Genomic DNA, 14,948 nt, shown 5'->3' on the forward strand with positions numbered 1-14,948 from the left:
AAAAGAAGGAGACAAACTTTTAAGCATACTGGCTAAGGCTTATTTTCCTAATGAGATTACTGGTTCCTCACCAGGGAAGATATTTAGACATAGTGATACAAAGTCGAGGGTAAGTGGGACTGGCAAATAAGCCTGTACGACTATTTGCTTGGGGGGTTTTCTTGCATACTTTTCTTTATTGAAGGGATGGGTGGAGAAAGGAACTCTTAAGAACTGCTTTCTTATTCTGCCCAACTTCCCATTTTCCTGTTCTTCCTCTCCTCCCTGCAAATACTTGGCAACAATGTATTTCTAAGAAATACTCTTAATTAACCATTACACAAGGCAAATGGTACGATAAAAGAATATAGTTAAGGGAACCGGTTTCCCTAAAGCAGGAAGGCAACTCTAAACAAATATAACTAGTTTCTCACTCCCTTACCATATACTGGTACGTACATACAGTTGAATTTGGTCAGCACATTATAGCATGCACTCTTTGAGCGTAACAGCTGCTTTTTCAGCACAAAAAGGGTGAACGATGCATGGCCAAAACACAAACTAAAACTATTTAATGTTAATTAGACATCAAATACTTACTCAGGAAATTGCTTTAGTGTCTTGATGAAGACTATCCTTGAGAATTGGCAAAATTTATGAGAAAGTGTTTTGAAGGTGATAACTTGCTACAAAAAATACCCCATGATTAAGTAACCAAACTTTTGCCCCACAAAAGTGCATCCTGGACAAAGGAGGATGATCCAGAATGGTCACGGAAAGGTTTCAAACCCCACAATGTGGTTGTCGTTACTACTGAATCAATTTGGTGCTTGAATTCAGAGCGGTAGCAATTCAGAGCTTTGAGTACAAGAGCTGTAGCTTAACAAAGGCCTACCAGCACCCAGACAGATAGGCATCGCTTTCTGTATACAGATCTAACCCCCAGGAACACAACAGAAGTATGGACAGATGGTATTTGAGGCCAAGGTCAACAGTGAGGTCACCGCAACCTTCAGGCCAAGGGTCTGCGATAAGACATGTTGGCTTTAATCACATACCCTTGACAGACTGTGCTTTGCCAAGCTGGTATTAAATTGGATGCGCAGCTTTTGTTTTCGAAAGTTCATTAATGTTTTTTGCTACCAGCTTAATTTTAGCTCTGGACGTTAGCATTAAGGAAACAAGATGATGGAACTAATTTATTACAACTCTTCTGAATGTAAGCTGCCCAACATAATTTTCTGTAGTAATACTAGCTTGCCCCCTGTGGATCTGAAGTCTAATTGTGCCTCATAGCATGACAAAAAAAAGAAAATTCAAACATGGTACCAATTTAAAGAAAACATACTTTCAGCTTTCATTAAAAACAAACAAACAAAAAAACCCCAAAGCTAAACATCTTGGGATTCCTGGAAATCAGAACCAACCAAACTTACTTTTTTATACGAGCAACTCACCTCTATCTGGAAATGTGCCTTCCACTCTTATTATAAGTAAAATCTCTGCTGGAAAATTACAGAAATGTTTTTTCCTGTCTCTTCATTTGCTATGTATGACAGCATTTTGTCTGAAGCCAGTTTCTGCTGTTTGCCAATGGTTTTGTCCATAGCCTCTTCCCCAGGGGGTTTCACACAAGAGGGGAGACTCTTTCATAAAAAAATATATCAAATTAGCAGGCAATTTTGGAGGGGGTGTGTGATGATTAATATGTGAAATATCTGAGTTTTGAAAAAACTGAAAATTTGTTACAAACTCCATTATCTTTCTACAAAGCCCTTACAGGAACATCTGGAAGAGGCAAATATTTCACTTTAAACACTGTGTTATCATTAAAAAAAAATCAATTTAAACGTAAAAAAACCAAAAAACACCACCAACCCAAAACCAGTCTTCGACACCTGAATTCATTCCATGTGCTCAGAGCCAGATTCAGCAAAACATCACGCATGCCCAGAGCGTACCAACTTACCTGAGAAATGAAGGTATGCAGTAGTAGTTTGCAGAAGGTATCAAAAGCCTTGCAAAATTAAATCAAATTTTAGAAGGTAAGAGAAACGAGAGCCAATGAGAGGGAACTTTTGTACATCTTTTCATTGTTGCCACAGCCACCCAGCATTCTGGGGAGCCACAATGAAGAGAATTCTTTCTTTTAGTCTACAATCCTTTGCACATGCACAAGCCTACACAGTCTCAAAACCAACACCTAAACTGTTCTTGTGGCATGAAGAGTCGCTTCCACATAGCAGAGTACATACCTCTGCTACGTTTCCCTACAGCTTACGTTACAGACTTCCTCAAAAATCATCCCTAGGCAAAAGCAATGAGTAAATGCTACTAACCTACCAAGTTTGATGGCTTTTTTAATGGACTATATTGGTTTGGTTCCCATGTAATGTTGCAGATTAGACACTCTCATAGTCTTTTTATTCCATTCCATTCCTTACAAGTCAAAATCAGACTGTTATAAACAAATACAACAAATAAGTAAATGCAGGTTCTCAAACCTGCAAGATAATCTTAATTTAAAATACTAAAGACAGCCCTAAAGCTTTCAGTTTTAACTGGGTTTAGATGTGAAAAATCACAAGGGTCGCCACCGACATTTTAAATCATTATTTTAAAATTAATTACTTTTTCCACACGCAGTTACTTCTACCATAATCAGCATATGCTTTGCACTAGGATTGGTTTTGTTTTGGTTTTTTTTTTTTAATTTTTTAAAGCCACACTGGACAAAAATCCCAACACTTTAAAACATCTCCAGCAACAACCTGAAACTGGTTTCACGAGTTTCCTGCTCTTCACCTTCAGAACAAAGTCATAATATGAACAGTCGTAAAAATTATATAGAGGAGGGGGAACTGGATGCAAAGAATCCAAAACTTTTGAAGTGCTAATGTTAAAGAACACTCTACAGCACTTGAAATGAGCACGACTGGAGAACTGAAGCTTAAAGGCTTGGAGCACAAGAGGAAGTTGCTGAAACAACAGGGCTTTGGGGGACCACTCTGGGAACGCGCACCCGAGCCCGCCCGCATCGCTCCCAACCGGATCCTCTCAGAGCTTTTCCTGCCGCCCCCGGCAGGGGGAAGGGGTGGGAGGAACCCCCACCGACCCCACCGCGGGCCGGGAGGGGCCGCGGGGGCTCCGCCAGTAACGGGGATCCCAACAAAGGGGGAGCCGCCGCTCTCCGCCTCCACGTGCCCGCGGGTCCCCCACTGGTGACAGGCTGGGCAGCGCTGCCAGCGCCCACCCACGGCTCCGGGGGGGCTCCCCCGCCGCTCGGGGGGCTCCCCTGCCTCTTGGGGGGAGGGGGAGGCTCCCCAACAAACTTCTGGCGAGCGCGTCCGGCGGAGAGCCAACCCCCCTCCGCGCCCTGCGGGGGGCGGCACGGCGGAGCCCCCACCCCAGGCTGGCACCCCACCTCCACCCCCGCTCCCCAGAAAGCCAGGGGGCGCGGGGGCTGCTCCCCCCCCAACCCGGGGGCTGCCCCGGTGCGGGCACGGCGGAGGGGGGCGCTCAGCCCCGCCGTGGGAGCCCCACCGCTCCCCTCAGCCGCCGGGGGTCCCCCCTCCGCCGCCCCTCAGCGGCGCAGCCCCCGCCGCCGCCTCCCCCGGGGCTGCCGTAACTCACCAGGTCCTTTGTGTTTTCCATCAGGCCCTCATGGGCAGGAGCCGCCCGCCGCCTCTGCCCCCTCCCCTCGGCTCGGCCCCCTCCGCCCGCCGCCTCCCCCTGCGAGGGGCCGGGCCCGGCGGGGCGGGGGCGGCCCGGGAAGCGCAGCCTCTCACTCCGCCGGAGAAAGAAACCCAACTCCCTGCGCCGGGATATCAACAACATTAGCATAACACCACTGCGCAGGCGCGGCGCCCGGCCCACCGCGCGCCCTCATTGGGCTCCCGCCTAGTTGGGGCTTCCTCGCTCGCCGTACCCCCCTCCGGGGGGAAACCATTCGGAAACGGGTGGGGGGAGCGCTCAACGCCGGGGTAGAGGTTGGGGGATAAAAGCGACGCCGCCAGGGCTCGTTGTGGTTCTCGATGGGTGGCGAAACACGCGGAGCGGGCGCGGGGCCGCCGGTGAGCGGGGAGTTGTTGTCAGTCGCGGGGTGAAACCCCCCCGTGGCGCACAATGGAGCGGCCCAGCCGTGGGCCGCGTCACGTGGGATGCAGGGAAGGAGGGGGGGAAAGGAAGGCAAAGAAAGGAGGTCACGTGACGGTGCCTGAAGGCTAGGGAGCGTGGCCGGGTCACGTGGGTGAGGGGCAGCGGCACGAGCCTATCAAGGCTGGGGGCGGGCCGAGGTAGGCTATATAAGTGAGTCACATGGTTAGGAGTCACTACTTCCGGTTCCGGTGGCGGCGGTGGTCCCCGTGAGGAGTGATGCGGGCGGCGGGAGTGCTGGGCCCGGCGGCGGCGAAGGGGAGCAAGATGAAAATGAGGAAAACAAAGACGAAAATGAAGAAAACGAAAAAGACGGCGAAGCATCTTCCACCGCGTGTGGATGCGACGGCGGCTGCGGCGGCGGCGGCAGAGCGTGTGGCGGCGAAGCAGGCGGCGGCGGAGGCGGCTCGCCGTGCCCGGCACCTGAAGGCGCTCCGCCGCGTCCCGGGCGCTGAGCGGGAGCTGGAGGAGCTGGTGTTCGGCCACGGCCTCGACGTGGGGGAGGACGAGCTGCTGCAGCGCCTGGCCGGTCCCCAGCGGGTAGGGCTCGGTCCCCGCGGGCGGCTCCTGCCCCGCCGCCACCCTCGGCCCGGGCCCCGCTGCGGGGAGGGGCCGCGTTCGGGGACCCCTTTCCCGTTTCCCGCCAGCCCGTCTGTCATCTCCCTCTGTCGATTCGCGGCTGGGCTAAAATGGCTTGTGTGATTGTTTTCAGCTTCATGACACAGAGAGGAAAAGTTTTCAGGAAGGCTCCAGTGATTCGGAAGTAGAAAATGAAGCAAAAGGTAAAGTCTTCTCTAAAAAGCCAGCCTGGGTGGATGAAGATGATGAAGCTGAGGAAAAGTAAGTCCAAGATTGCAGGTGGGAATTATGTGTCATACCTAAGAATGAGTGTTAGTGGCTTCGGTTTGAATGACCTTCATGTTCTGTGTGTTTTTTCCCTCTAGCGTTGATATGACCCACAGGTATAGGAAAGACTTCATGAAAAGCGATGCTGAGAAGGTTCTTACGAAGAAACAGCTGAAAAGAAGACTTGAAGAACAGTGAGTTTCATTAATACTATTGTGGCTAATTTTATCAAGATGAGATAAGATAGTTATATGACATGCAGAGTTACATTTCTCTTTACCCATTCTATTCATGTGGCCTGTTTAAAGTTAGTGCTACTTATAGTGTTTGCACTACTTTAAAATCTAAATTAACACCAAGAATAGTAAATAAAATGTGCATTAGCATTGTCAAGACCAATTCACTTAATACTTGTTTAAGTAGAGGTGCACAAACTAATTTGCTCTCTAGGGAGTTATACCAGAACTTTTTTTATAGCAATGCATTGCTTTTTAAGTCAGGTGATGGAAGGCGCTGGCTTGGTAAGAATAAACTGAAACGTGAACGCAGTCAGATAACAAAGCAGAACTTCAGCTGTGTTGAGGTTGTGATGTTGGTATGTGTCACTCCAAGGAACAGCACTTTAATGTTTGGTATCATTTTTGCTTTAGTTTTGCATTCAGGAAGTCAGCAAAACTCAAAGTTGAGTGAAACTCTAAAAGATTTACATATTGCTCTAATAATCTTGCAAAATTGTGACTGTACGTCTTATAGGTACTAAATGCTTAGAAAGAAATTACTTTCTAAAAAAAGCTGGTTTTCTTTTTCTCTCTTCCCCCCTCCTCCCCTTCTCTCTCTAGGTTTCAGCGAGCTATGGGAGGAGTTCCTGCCTGGGCTGACTTAGAAAACAGGCAGAAATCCAAAAAGACTGCAAGTGATAGTAAATAAATCTGTTACTATTCTAATAAGTGTTTCTCTGTTTCCCTATTCGGCTTCTTAGAAAATAATTATTTTTGATGTTTACTCAGTTTCAGTACTGTAATAATGTGTTGGATAAGTCAGCGTCCTTCCGTCCTTCCGTCCTTCCGTCCTTCCGTCCTTCCGTCCTTCCGTCCTTCCGTCCTTCCGTCCTTCCGTCCTTCCGTCCTTCCGTCCTTCCGTCCTTCCGTCCCCATAGGTTTTGCCTTTTTTTTCACTGTCCTTTGTCTTAATTAGGTGAGAGTGATGAAGACGACGATCTGCTTTGTAGAACTGGCAATTTCATATCAAACTCAGAGTCCCTGCCAAGAGGTATTCTGAAGGTAAAGGCAAGCCTATCTTTCCACCTCAGTTTGACCCACAGATACACTTTGACTTCTTTGTTGCTATTTGGGCAGTAAAACGAGCGACTGCATGACTTTCTTCTGTTTCTGTAACTGGACACTCTAAAGAGTAAGCAGTTGGACAAACTGGATAGTTCGCATCATGAAAGCATGAAATGATAGTTGAGATGTGTTGTTTGACATAAGAATTATTTTATGTACTCTAGAGTCTTCAAGTGGGATTTTAATTTTTGCATAGGAAGGATGAAATTCTCCCACAGCTTTGAGGCTACTGAAGTGGTCTTTGAGAAGCAACAGCCTTAAATGAGTGTTTCTTACACTGTCTCTTCTATAGCTGTTTCAGATGAGTCAGAATGGAGCTAGTTTTACATAGACTGTCAGTTTTGGAGTCTGTAGAAAGGCTAGCTAGCCTGTCTTATATCTGTGCTGCTGCACTGAAGCAACTTACCGAACTTGCTGTCTGTACTGCTTATGCTATGCTGCCTAAAAGTTATTCGTAGAGTGAATAAAGACCTATTACATTGACTGTTCATCAGCATAACCAAAAATATGGAATTTGTATTTTTTTAAACTGCTTGATCTGTGCTCTAGATGCGGACCTGTTTGCCTGCTAATCAGGAACGTTTTGCTGATGGAAGACTGGCAACTGTGCAGTTCCATCCATCTGCTCAAGTAGTCATGACTGCTGGGCATGATCGATCTGTGTCGCTCTTTCAGGTAAGGAATTTCAATCTATGCTATGTAAATAACCGCTAATACAGATCCTCTTCTTTATAAGTATACCGGAGAGAGCCTGGAATGAGACACTTTCTTTTCTTTCTTCCTGGGATGGTGTGCTCACAGGGGTTGTAGTGCCTGTGGTTAGTAGAATTTGCTTGCTTGAAGGCATCTTGTTGGAAGAAATTTCCATCTGTGACTTCATACCAACCACTTCCAGTGTATAGGCAAACTTAGTTGTATCAGGGTGTTTAGCTGAAGGTTTGTTTTTAAAAACACTTGCTTTCAAGGTTTGTAGTGATGAGGACTAAAGAGGTGTTTTTTTTCTTAGTTGTTTGTGAAGCCTGTCGTGTGGGGAGCAGTCCGCTTTCATTTAAAACTGTAATACTGCTGTGAAATCACTTTGGGGGTGGAGATTGTACTGCAGCAGGAAGCCACTCACCCTGGAACACTCCCGCCTGAAAACCAAAGATCATAACTCTGTTTAGGATCTTCCAACATGGCCTAGTATCAGTGACATGGTTAAAGACACAAGTCGAATTTGACGTTCTCGCAGGGCTGCGGGAAAGGCCAATGTGAAGCAAATGCTTCTGCTTAGAAAAGCACAATAGAAGTGATTATTTGAACAAAGCATAGGCAAGATAGGGAAGTGTCGGAGGTGTGAAGTGTATCCAGGGAGGCTGGGATTGCCTGATATATATAAGCTGAGGAGCCAAGAGCCAGGTTATTCGTAGATTCAGAAGAGAGGGAGAGATTAATGCTTCAAACTGGTGTACCTCCTACTGTTGCAGTCTCTTGTACTGGCTCGTTGATATGAATTCTCTATGTAAAACTATTTGGTATGTTCCTTATTGTGATAATCTGTTTTTTCTGAAGGTTGACGGTATAAGGAATCCAAGAATACAGAGCATCTATTTAGAGAGTTTCCCAATTTATAAGGCTTGTTTCAGTGTTGATGGAGAGCAAGTTATAGCCACTGGTACTCACCATAAAATGTTCTTTGTGTACGACATGATGAGTGGAAATATTATTCCTATACAGAGAGTAAGAGGTACGTTTTATAGTGCTCTAAGTGTCTGGACATGGTTGAAGCTGTCCCAAATGGAGATGGCATATGAATTTCCTTTAAAAGGAAGTGTAGTGAATTGTTGGAGGTCATATTTTTGTCTTCAGGGATCCTTACTCAAGTACCATTAACTTCAGTTTGTCTGGGATAATAAAAGTTAATTGTCACACATAAACAAGGCTGAGTTGTAGCTTTACTGTGAGAATAGAAACGAAAAGCTGAAGTGGAGTCAGGTCTTATTCATATTCACCATACCTCTGAATGTTGAGGAAAAAGAATAAATTACACCAGTTTGAAGTTCTGAATCTTTTTTTAAAGGTGTGGATGAAAGATTTCTCAAAAGCTTCGAACTCTCTCCAGACGGATCATTTATGCTTCTAACTGGAACTTCAGGTTACCTTCACTTATTGTCAATGAAGGTAGTTTCTCTTCGTGGTTCATGTAACTTCAGTTTCTTGGTACCTTTTGCCTTTTGAACCTGCTTGCTTCTATTTAATCTGAAAAGCAATCCAGCTTTCAGTTGAAGCAAAGGTTATGATGCATATTGTGACAACCTTCAAAACTGAGGTGCTGAATCAACTAACTGTAACATTAGAAAATTATTTTTGGGTGTCTGGGAGTGGTTTTTTGATTCCGCAGTTCTCTTTGGGACTGGTGGAGCTAAAGCCAGAGTTCCATGGGGTTTTAAGCTGTCACTAGAAAAAGTTGTGCATCAACGTTGTATTTTGGCTGATTGCATGAACTCTGTGCTGTCAAAAGGAACGGCCTCAGCATGGCACAGGCAGCTGAGAGTGGAAGAAGTACAGGACTGCTCTTTTGGGAACAGCACTAGTGTACTGTGTTAGTGAATCATGCCGTCTGCTGCGATTCGTAATGCATGTAGGGTTTTTTTAGTTAAATTTTACAATGCCATGTGATGGCAGCTGGATTTGTTTTAAACTTGTACTTGGAAGTATACCTTTTAAAAAAAGTTTAGTTCCATTGTATAATGAAGACCCTTGAGCAAGGGAGCAAATGAGTGTTTATTGAACTGGGCTAGTTGTGCCGTAATAAATTGATCGTGGACTCATGAGCGTTGGCTTGTGCTCTGGTCTGTGGGCACTGAAAATGTTCGTGCTGTTCTTCTAACGCCAGTGTAGCTAACTTAAGGCTTTTGTGGGACAGGAGTACGGCATCAACTTTCCTACAGATTTTTGGCAGAGTCATTGTCACCATTGTTGTTCTTCATCCTATAGACAAAGGAGCTAATTAGCACTATGAAGGTAAATGGAAGATGCACTGCATGTGCTTTCACTCCAGACAGCAGTAAAGTATATAGCTATTCAAGTAAGTATTCTCTCAAACAGCACTAATGATAATTCTGTTGAAACTGCATAACCTTCTGTAAGTCATTTCACAGAATCCCAGGCTGGCGGGGGTTGGAGGGGCCCTCTGGAGATCATCCTGTCCCACCCCCTGCTTGAGCAGGCACACCCAGAGCAGGGGGCACAGGCAGGGTGTGAATGTCTCCAGGAAAGGGACTCCACAGCCTCTCGGGGCAACCTGTGCCACTGCTCTGGCACCTGCACAGGAAAGAAGTTTCTTTTCATATTCAGGTGGAATGTCCCGTGTTCCAACTTGTGGCTGTTGCCCCTTGGCCTGGAGTTGGGCACCACTGAAAAGAGCCCAGCCCCATCCTCCTGACACCTGCCCTTCAGATATTTATGAGCATTGATGAGATCCCCCCTCAGTCTTCTCCAGGCTGAACAAAACCAGCTCTCTCAGCCTATCCTCACAAGGGAGATGCTCCAGCCCCCTGATCACCTTGGTAGTTCTCTGCAGGACTTGCTCAAGCAGTTCCTTGTTCTTCTTAAACTGGGGGGCCCAGAACTAGACACAGCACTCCAGATGTGGCCTCACTGGGGCAGAGCAGAGGGGGAGGAGAACCTCCCTCGCCCTGCTGGCCACACGCCTTTTCATGCACCCCAGGACACCACTGGTCCCCTTGGCCCCAAGGGCCCGGTGCTGGCTCAGGGTCACCTCGCTGCCCCCCAGCACCCCCAGGGCCTGCTCAGCAGAGCCACTTTCCAGCAGGTCACCCCCAAACTGTACTGGTTCGCGGGGTTGTTCCTCCCCAGGGGCAGGACCTTGCACTTGCTCTCGTTGAATCTCATCAGGTTCCTCTTGGCCCAGCTCTCCAGCCTGTCCAGGACTCATTATTGTTATCTTGTTACTTACTGTTTTGCAAAGGTAATTGAAAGACTTTATGGCAGTATCTGGCCTAAAAATACAACCAAGTGATCAATTATTAAAGAATGGAATTAACTAATTTAGTATGCCTTTGATTGTTTTTTAAAATACCCTATGTTTGATAGCTATAACTGAGCTAATAATTTTAATCTAATGAAATTTATTTTAACAAAATAGACAAACAATATGTTCTGTGTATATGGCTTCTATAATCTAATTTATTCTGTAACCAGAGGAAGGCGAAGTCTTTATTTGGGATGTGAGAAGCAGAAAGTGTCTACACAAATTTGAAGATGAAGGTTCTTTGGAAGGGAAGTGCATCGCTGTTTCAAGAAATAACCAGTATGTGGCATGTGGGTAAGTGACTTGGGTCGGACAACTTCTTCCTATCTCATTTGGAGGCTCTTCAGTAAAATTGGTGGCTGGTGAGAGTGTAGGAATATGGATTAAGTTTGGTTGTAGTAAGGTTAGAGTAGAGGTGAATAGATGGATATTGCCTGTTCTAAGATAATTTGATTTGTTCTGCGTTTATCTAAAATACCATAATTAACATATGTTACATTATATTACATATACCTATATATACACACATATATAACATTATGTTATAACATAATAACGTACTTAATACTAGTATCATTCCTAATGTATTACTGTTGCCATATATAGGTTTAGCCGTTAATTTTGAAATCATACTGGCTGAAATCACAAAATCTGTAGTACAAGTGTCAATTCAGGGTCTTCCCCCTTTTCCAGTTCTCTTTCCTGTACCCCTAATTTGGCTCCCACAAGACAGCGTGTTAGCGTGTTGAAAAGATGCCTCAACTCAAAGCCCCAGGCTTGAAAGTGTTTCTCCAAGTACACTCAGGAAGATGCAACTTCAGCTAGCGTATCAATTCTTGTAAATGAGACTAGCAAATACTTAAGGACAGTATGCATTTTCTTAGCCCACTGCAGAAGATTTTTAAGTGGACTTAATACTCTACAAGGTATTTAAAAAGAAAAGCTTGAAACTATTTCAGAATCTTTTGATACCAAGCTGTCATTGCTTTGAATTCATTCGGTGTAAGAGATGGGCTTATCAAGGTGCTCCATAGTTAAGAATGTTTCATAGAGATAAAAATAAAAAAAAAACCCAAACCCCTCAACTAAATACTGTTAAAAACTCCAAAGCAAATTCAAGCTCCAAACAAAACATTGTTACAAACTCTGGTAAATAATTGGAAATTACATTTTAGTTGAATGGTGGCTGAAGATAACAAGGCAATATGTATTGTCGATGTTACTTCTTGGTATAGTTTTTGTTAATTTCTATTTATTTTTTTTTTAGTTCAGCTTCTGGAGTTGTAAATTTATATACTACTGACGTCTGTCTCAAAGAAAACCATCCTAAACCAGTAAAAGCCATAATGAACCTAGTTACATCTGCTACATGTGTGACCTTCAATCCGACCACGGAAATTTTGGCAGTTGCTTCCCGTGAAACTGATGAGGCTGTTAAGTTGGTATGTTCAGCTTCTTCATACAAGCTTTTCTTGTATCTTGATCAAAAATATTCCTGGTGACATAATAAAACGGATACTGAGCAGATAGACTGAAATATTTGCTAGACCGAGCAGATCAGGGCAAGATACTGTACATTGATAGGGAAATAATTTTCTTCCCTTCAGGGAAGTTGTTCTGAAAATGACACCTTATGGTCTAGTTTACCTTTTGGTTTTCCCTTTTTAAAATGCCCTTATTTCAGTGCTGTAAACATAACTCGGCACCAAATGTGAATTTTCAGCAGCTGTTAACTGTAATGGTCTTGCTATGTGGTGTTTTTCCTAGCTTGTTCCAAATTTTGCCAGCCTCGTCAGAATTCTGGCCAACAGTGGAACTATTGAATTAATCTGGGGGTCTAAATCCTATTTTTACTGCCTAGATGTAATTACTTAAAAATAAATGAGTTGCAGTAACTGTCTTTGTAGTGTTCCCTGCACCTTTTCTCCAGTAGAACTCTGTATAGAGTGGTGTAGGACAGGAGTATAACTGAACATTTGACCTTAACATTGACCTTCAATAATAAATTTGTGCTTTGATTTTAGTGGTTTTTCCTAATTGTTAACACTAATGACCTATTTCTCAATAGGTGCACATTCCTTCATATACTGTATTCTCAAACTTCCCGGTGTTCAGGAGAAAACAGATTTACCTTGCTCAATCTATGGACTTTTCTCCCAGAAGTGGTTTTTTCTCTGTAGCAAATAACAAAGGCAAAGCTTTGTTATTTAGGTATGTACTAAGTTAAGTTCATTAATCCCAGATAACGTGTTTATGTTCGGTAAGATGGGGCAGATGACTGGTAAGTGATAAGGTTTGACTTCGTGATCTGAATTTCAGCTGATGACTTAACTGAGTGCGGAGCTGGCTTTCCCGTATGAAGAATGAGCCTTTTTTTATTGTCTCATTATACACATTGCTGCGGAGAGCCCTGTCAAAACTGTCCTTTTCTGAAATAACTAGGATGTAAAAGCCAGATACTGGATGCTCGCTCCTTTAAAAAAAATAGTTCCGATGATTAAAGGAAGATCTGTGCTTCAGTGGTACCATCTGTATCTGGCACAGGTTTGGTCTAGCTGTAAAGGCAGGGTGAAAGGCACCTTTGGAGGGAGGGTGACCGAACACTGGCACAGGTTGCTCCAGGCAGGTTGTGTCATTGGAGGTACTCAAAAGCACCTGGAGATGGTCCAGGGTAGCTGCCTCTGGGTGGTGCAGCTTTGAGCAGTGGGGGTTGGACCTGTGACCTCCGGAGGCCCCTTCCAACCTCAGCCGGTCGGAGGTCCTGGTGCTCAGGTTCGGGGGGGTTTGCAGGCTTGCTGCACAGGGCACGTGGCAAGACATCATGGTTTATTTTGAGAACAAAAATACACCATACAACTTGATTCTAAAATCCTAGTTTTAATGTGGAACATGAACTCAGAGGTTGATGTCTGACTAGCATAAGCTTAACTTCAGCCTTTTTGTAAGAAGGGAGAGGTGTTGGGGGTTTTTTTCTGCTGCTGTGGTCAGGGGTAAGGAGTGGTCATAACTTGGAGCAGGAGTATTTCTTTTTTTAAACTAACTTTATGTGACATTTGAAGAACTTTTTTTAATGTGAGATTTTAATGATTTACAAAGTCTGGCAGGGAGAATTTACAAATAGACTCCCAAGCAAGTACCTAAAAATGTGAATAAATCTTGTGATTTATCCTTTATTTGAATTTGAACTGCATGTTATAATGGCACTCACGTAAATCTGGCATGTGATGATTGCTATCTTCAGCTACACCTGTATTTCAGTTTAGCTAAGACTACTCAAAGTGACACTACTGAATAGCCGTTGCTTTTTGTGTTGTTCCCTCAGCAGGCTGCTGAAGTTTTAAATCTGTCTCAACTTTGTTTTTTCTTCAGGCTGAAACATTATTCAGATTTTTAAAAGAAGATACAGAAGAAAATGGCCAGTAATTGAGGTAAAAGTAACGCTGGAACTGTTGACAATGTTGTCTTGAGGAACCTTATTTTCATTTTGGTACCTCTGCCTCTGTATAGCTGGCAACAAGGAGTTCTTGGCACTGTGTCATCTGAAACTGTCCTGCCTGGATCACTCATGTAGTAGCCGCCACACGATGGGCGACACTCAGGCTTGGCTTATCAGCCTTGGCTTTTCTACTAATGCTCTTACAGGGAGTTGGTAGTTCAACTAAACTTCTGGCCAGTCCTGCTGGCAGCAGTTTTAAAAACCTGAATATATGTAAATCAAACTTACAGGCAGTGTTGTTAAAAACCACCTGTAGGCTGGCAGATACTTGGCTTGGTCCTGTTATGAAGTCATGCAAGTGTGCCCACACAAGGCTGTGTAGTTTCAAATTTAGATTACATAAATTACTGAAATTTGAAGTGTAGCCTGTGTGCAGATACAATTTTATTGTACACTTTAACCCCTTCATGGGAAACTGGAAAGACCCGTAGCCATTACAGTAATACAGCAGTTCTGTTTGACCCAAAATGTGTTAATAGTTATAAGCTAAACGTGTTCAAGACTGGAAGCAGGTGAGTCTTCTGCATGTTAAGCTTGCAGAAAAATTTTGTGATGGGTAAATGTTTAGAAGATACTAACGAAATTCTCTGTACTGATCTTTCCCCAGGTGTTGTAACCTGCAGATACAAGCATACTGGCAAATCAATCAAGTTTATTTTATATGGAAGTTCAAAAATGCTCATGCAACATCTGTGTTTTTGAATGTTGTTCTGTAATAAATGTACCTGATAAGTTTCCAGGCAAGTTGTTTCAACTTTTTTCCAATGTTCTGTGTAAGGAAATGACTAGATTTTAACGGTTGGCATTCAAGCTGATGTCTTCAAGAAATGCTTAGATGTCTCAGTTGTTATGAGCATATGTAGTATTCCAATGCTGAAACAGAAAACATTGGTTTTGTGTAAACTGTAACCTCTGCTCCATGTGTTGAGCTTGAGGTTTTCCATCAGCCGGTTTCATTTGAGGCTGGGTTGGAAACAGCACTTTGCTGACTGGAAGAACAAATTAACCTGAAACCCTGTTGATGCAGGCGTCTCAGTTCAGCCCAACTTAATGGGCCAGCTGTAGCTTAAAGATAGCCTAAGCCAAAAAGTGCAAA

General features: G+C 44.2%; 2 protein-coding genes across 9 annotated transcripts in view; one reads left to right on the forward strand and one right to left on the reverse strand.

Annotated features, from left to right (window-relative positions):
- Positions 1-3,848, reverse strand: part of MBTD1 (mbt domain containing 1) — a 36,809-nt gene extending 32,961 nt beyond the window's left edge. For 2 of the 8 annotated variants that reach the window (XM_075110917.1, XM_075110918.1), the window contains exons 1-2: positions 3,613-3,848; positions 1,949-1,996 (exon numbers count right to left, since the gene is read on the reverse strand). In XM_075110917.1, coding sequence (XP_074967018.1) covers positions 1,949-1,996; positions 3,613-3,822 — 258 coding nt within the window. In that variant the 5' untranslated portion in view covers positions 3,823-3,848. Of the gene's footprint in view, positions 1-1,436; positions 1,577-1,948; positions 1,997-3,612 lie in introns of those variants that run through there. The other 6 variants (XM_075110914.1, XM_075110912.1, XM_075110913.1 and 3 more) reach the window with 5 other exon arrangements.
- Positions 3,849-4,303: 455 nt separating this feature from the next.
- UTP18 (UTP18 small subunit processome component) lies at positions 4,304-14,587 on the forward strand. The gene is made up of 14 exons (XM_075110921.1): positions 4,304-4,674; positions 4,847-4,974; positions 5,079-5,174; positions 5,820-5,899; positions 6,175-6,260; positions 6,873-6,998; positions 7,875-8,049; positions 8,383-8,483; positions 9,300-9,390; positions 10,527-10,650; positions 11,624-11,798; positions 12,425-12,567; positions 13,726-13,784; positions 14,460-14,587. Exons 1-13 carry the CDS (start codon positions 4,354-4,356, stop codon positions 13,748-13,750), a joined length of 1,671 nt encoding a protein of 556 aa, XP_074967022.1. The 5' UTR covers positions 4,304-4,353; the 3' UTR covers positions 13,751-13,784; positions 14,460-14,587.
- The last annotated feature ends 361 nt before the right edge of the window (positions 14,588-14,948 follow it).

This window comes from Phalacrocorax aristotelis, chromosome 16, assembly GCF_949628215.1.
Source record: "Phalacrocorax aristotelis chromosome 16, bGulAri2.1, whole genome shotgun sequence".
Classification (NCBI taxonomy): Eukaryota; Metazoa; Chordata; class Aves; order Suliformes; family Phalacrocoracidae; genus Phalacrocorax; species Phalacrocorax aristotelis.

Excerpts from the sequence above, each read along its gene's own strand:
- UTP18 (XM_075110921.1), top strand. The coding sequence starts at position 4,354 with ATGCGGGCGGCGGGAGTGCTGGGCCCGGCGGCGGCGAAGGGGAGCAAG. Across the intron at positions 4,675-4,846 it reads GCCTGGCCGGTCCCCAGCGG|CTTCATGACACAGAGAGGAA; the intron begins GTAGGGCTCGGT and ends GATTGTTTTCAG. Across the intron at positions 9,391-10,526 it reads TAAAGTATATAGCTATTCAA|AGGAAGGCGAAGTCTTTATT; the intron begins GTAAGTATTCTC and ends TTCTGTAACCAG.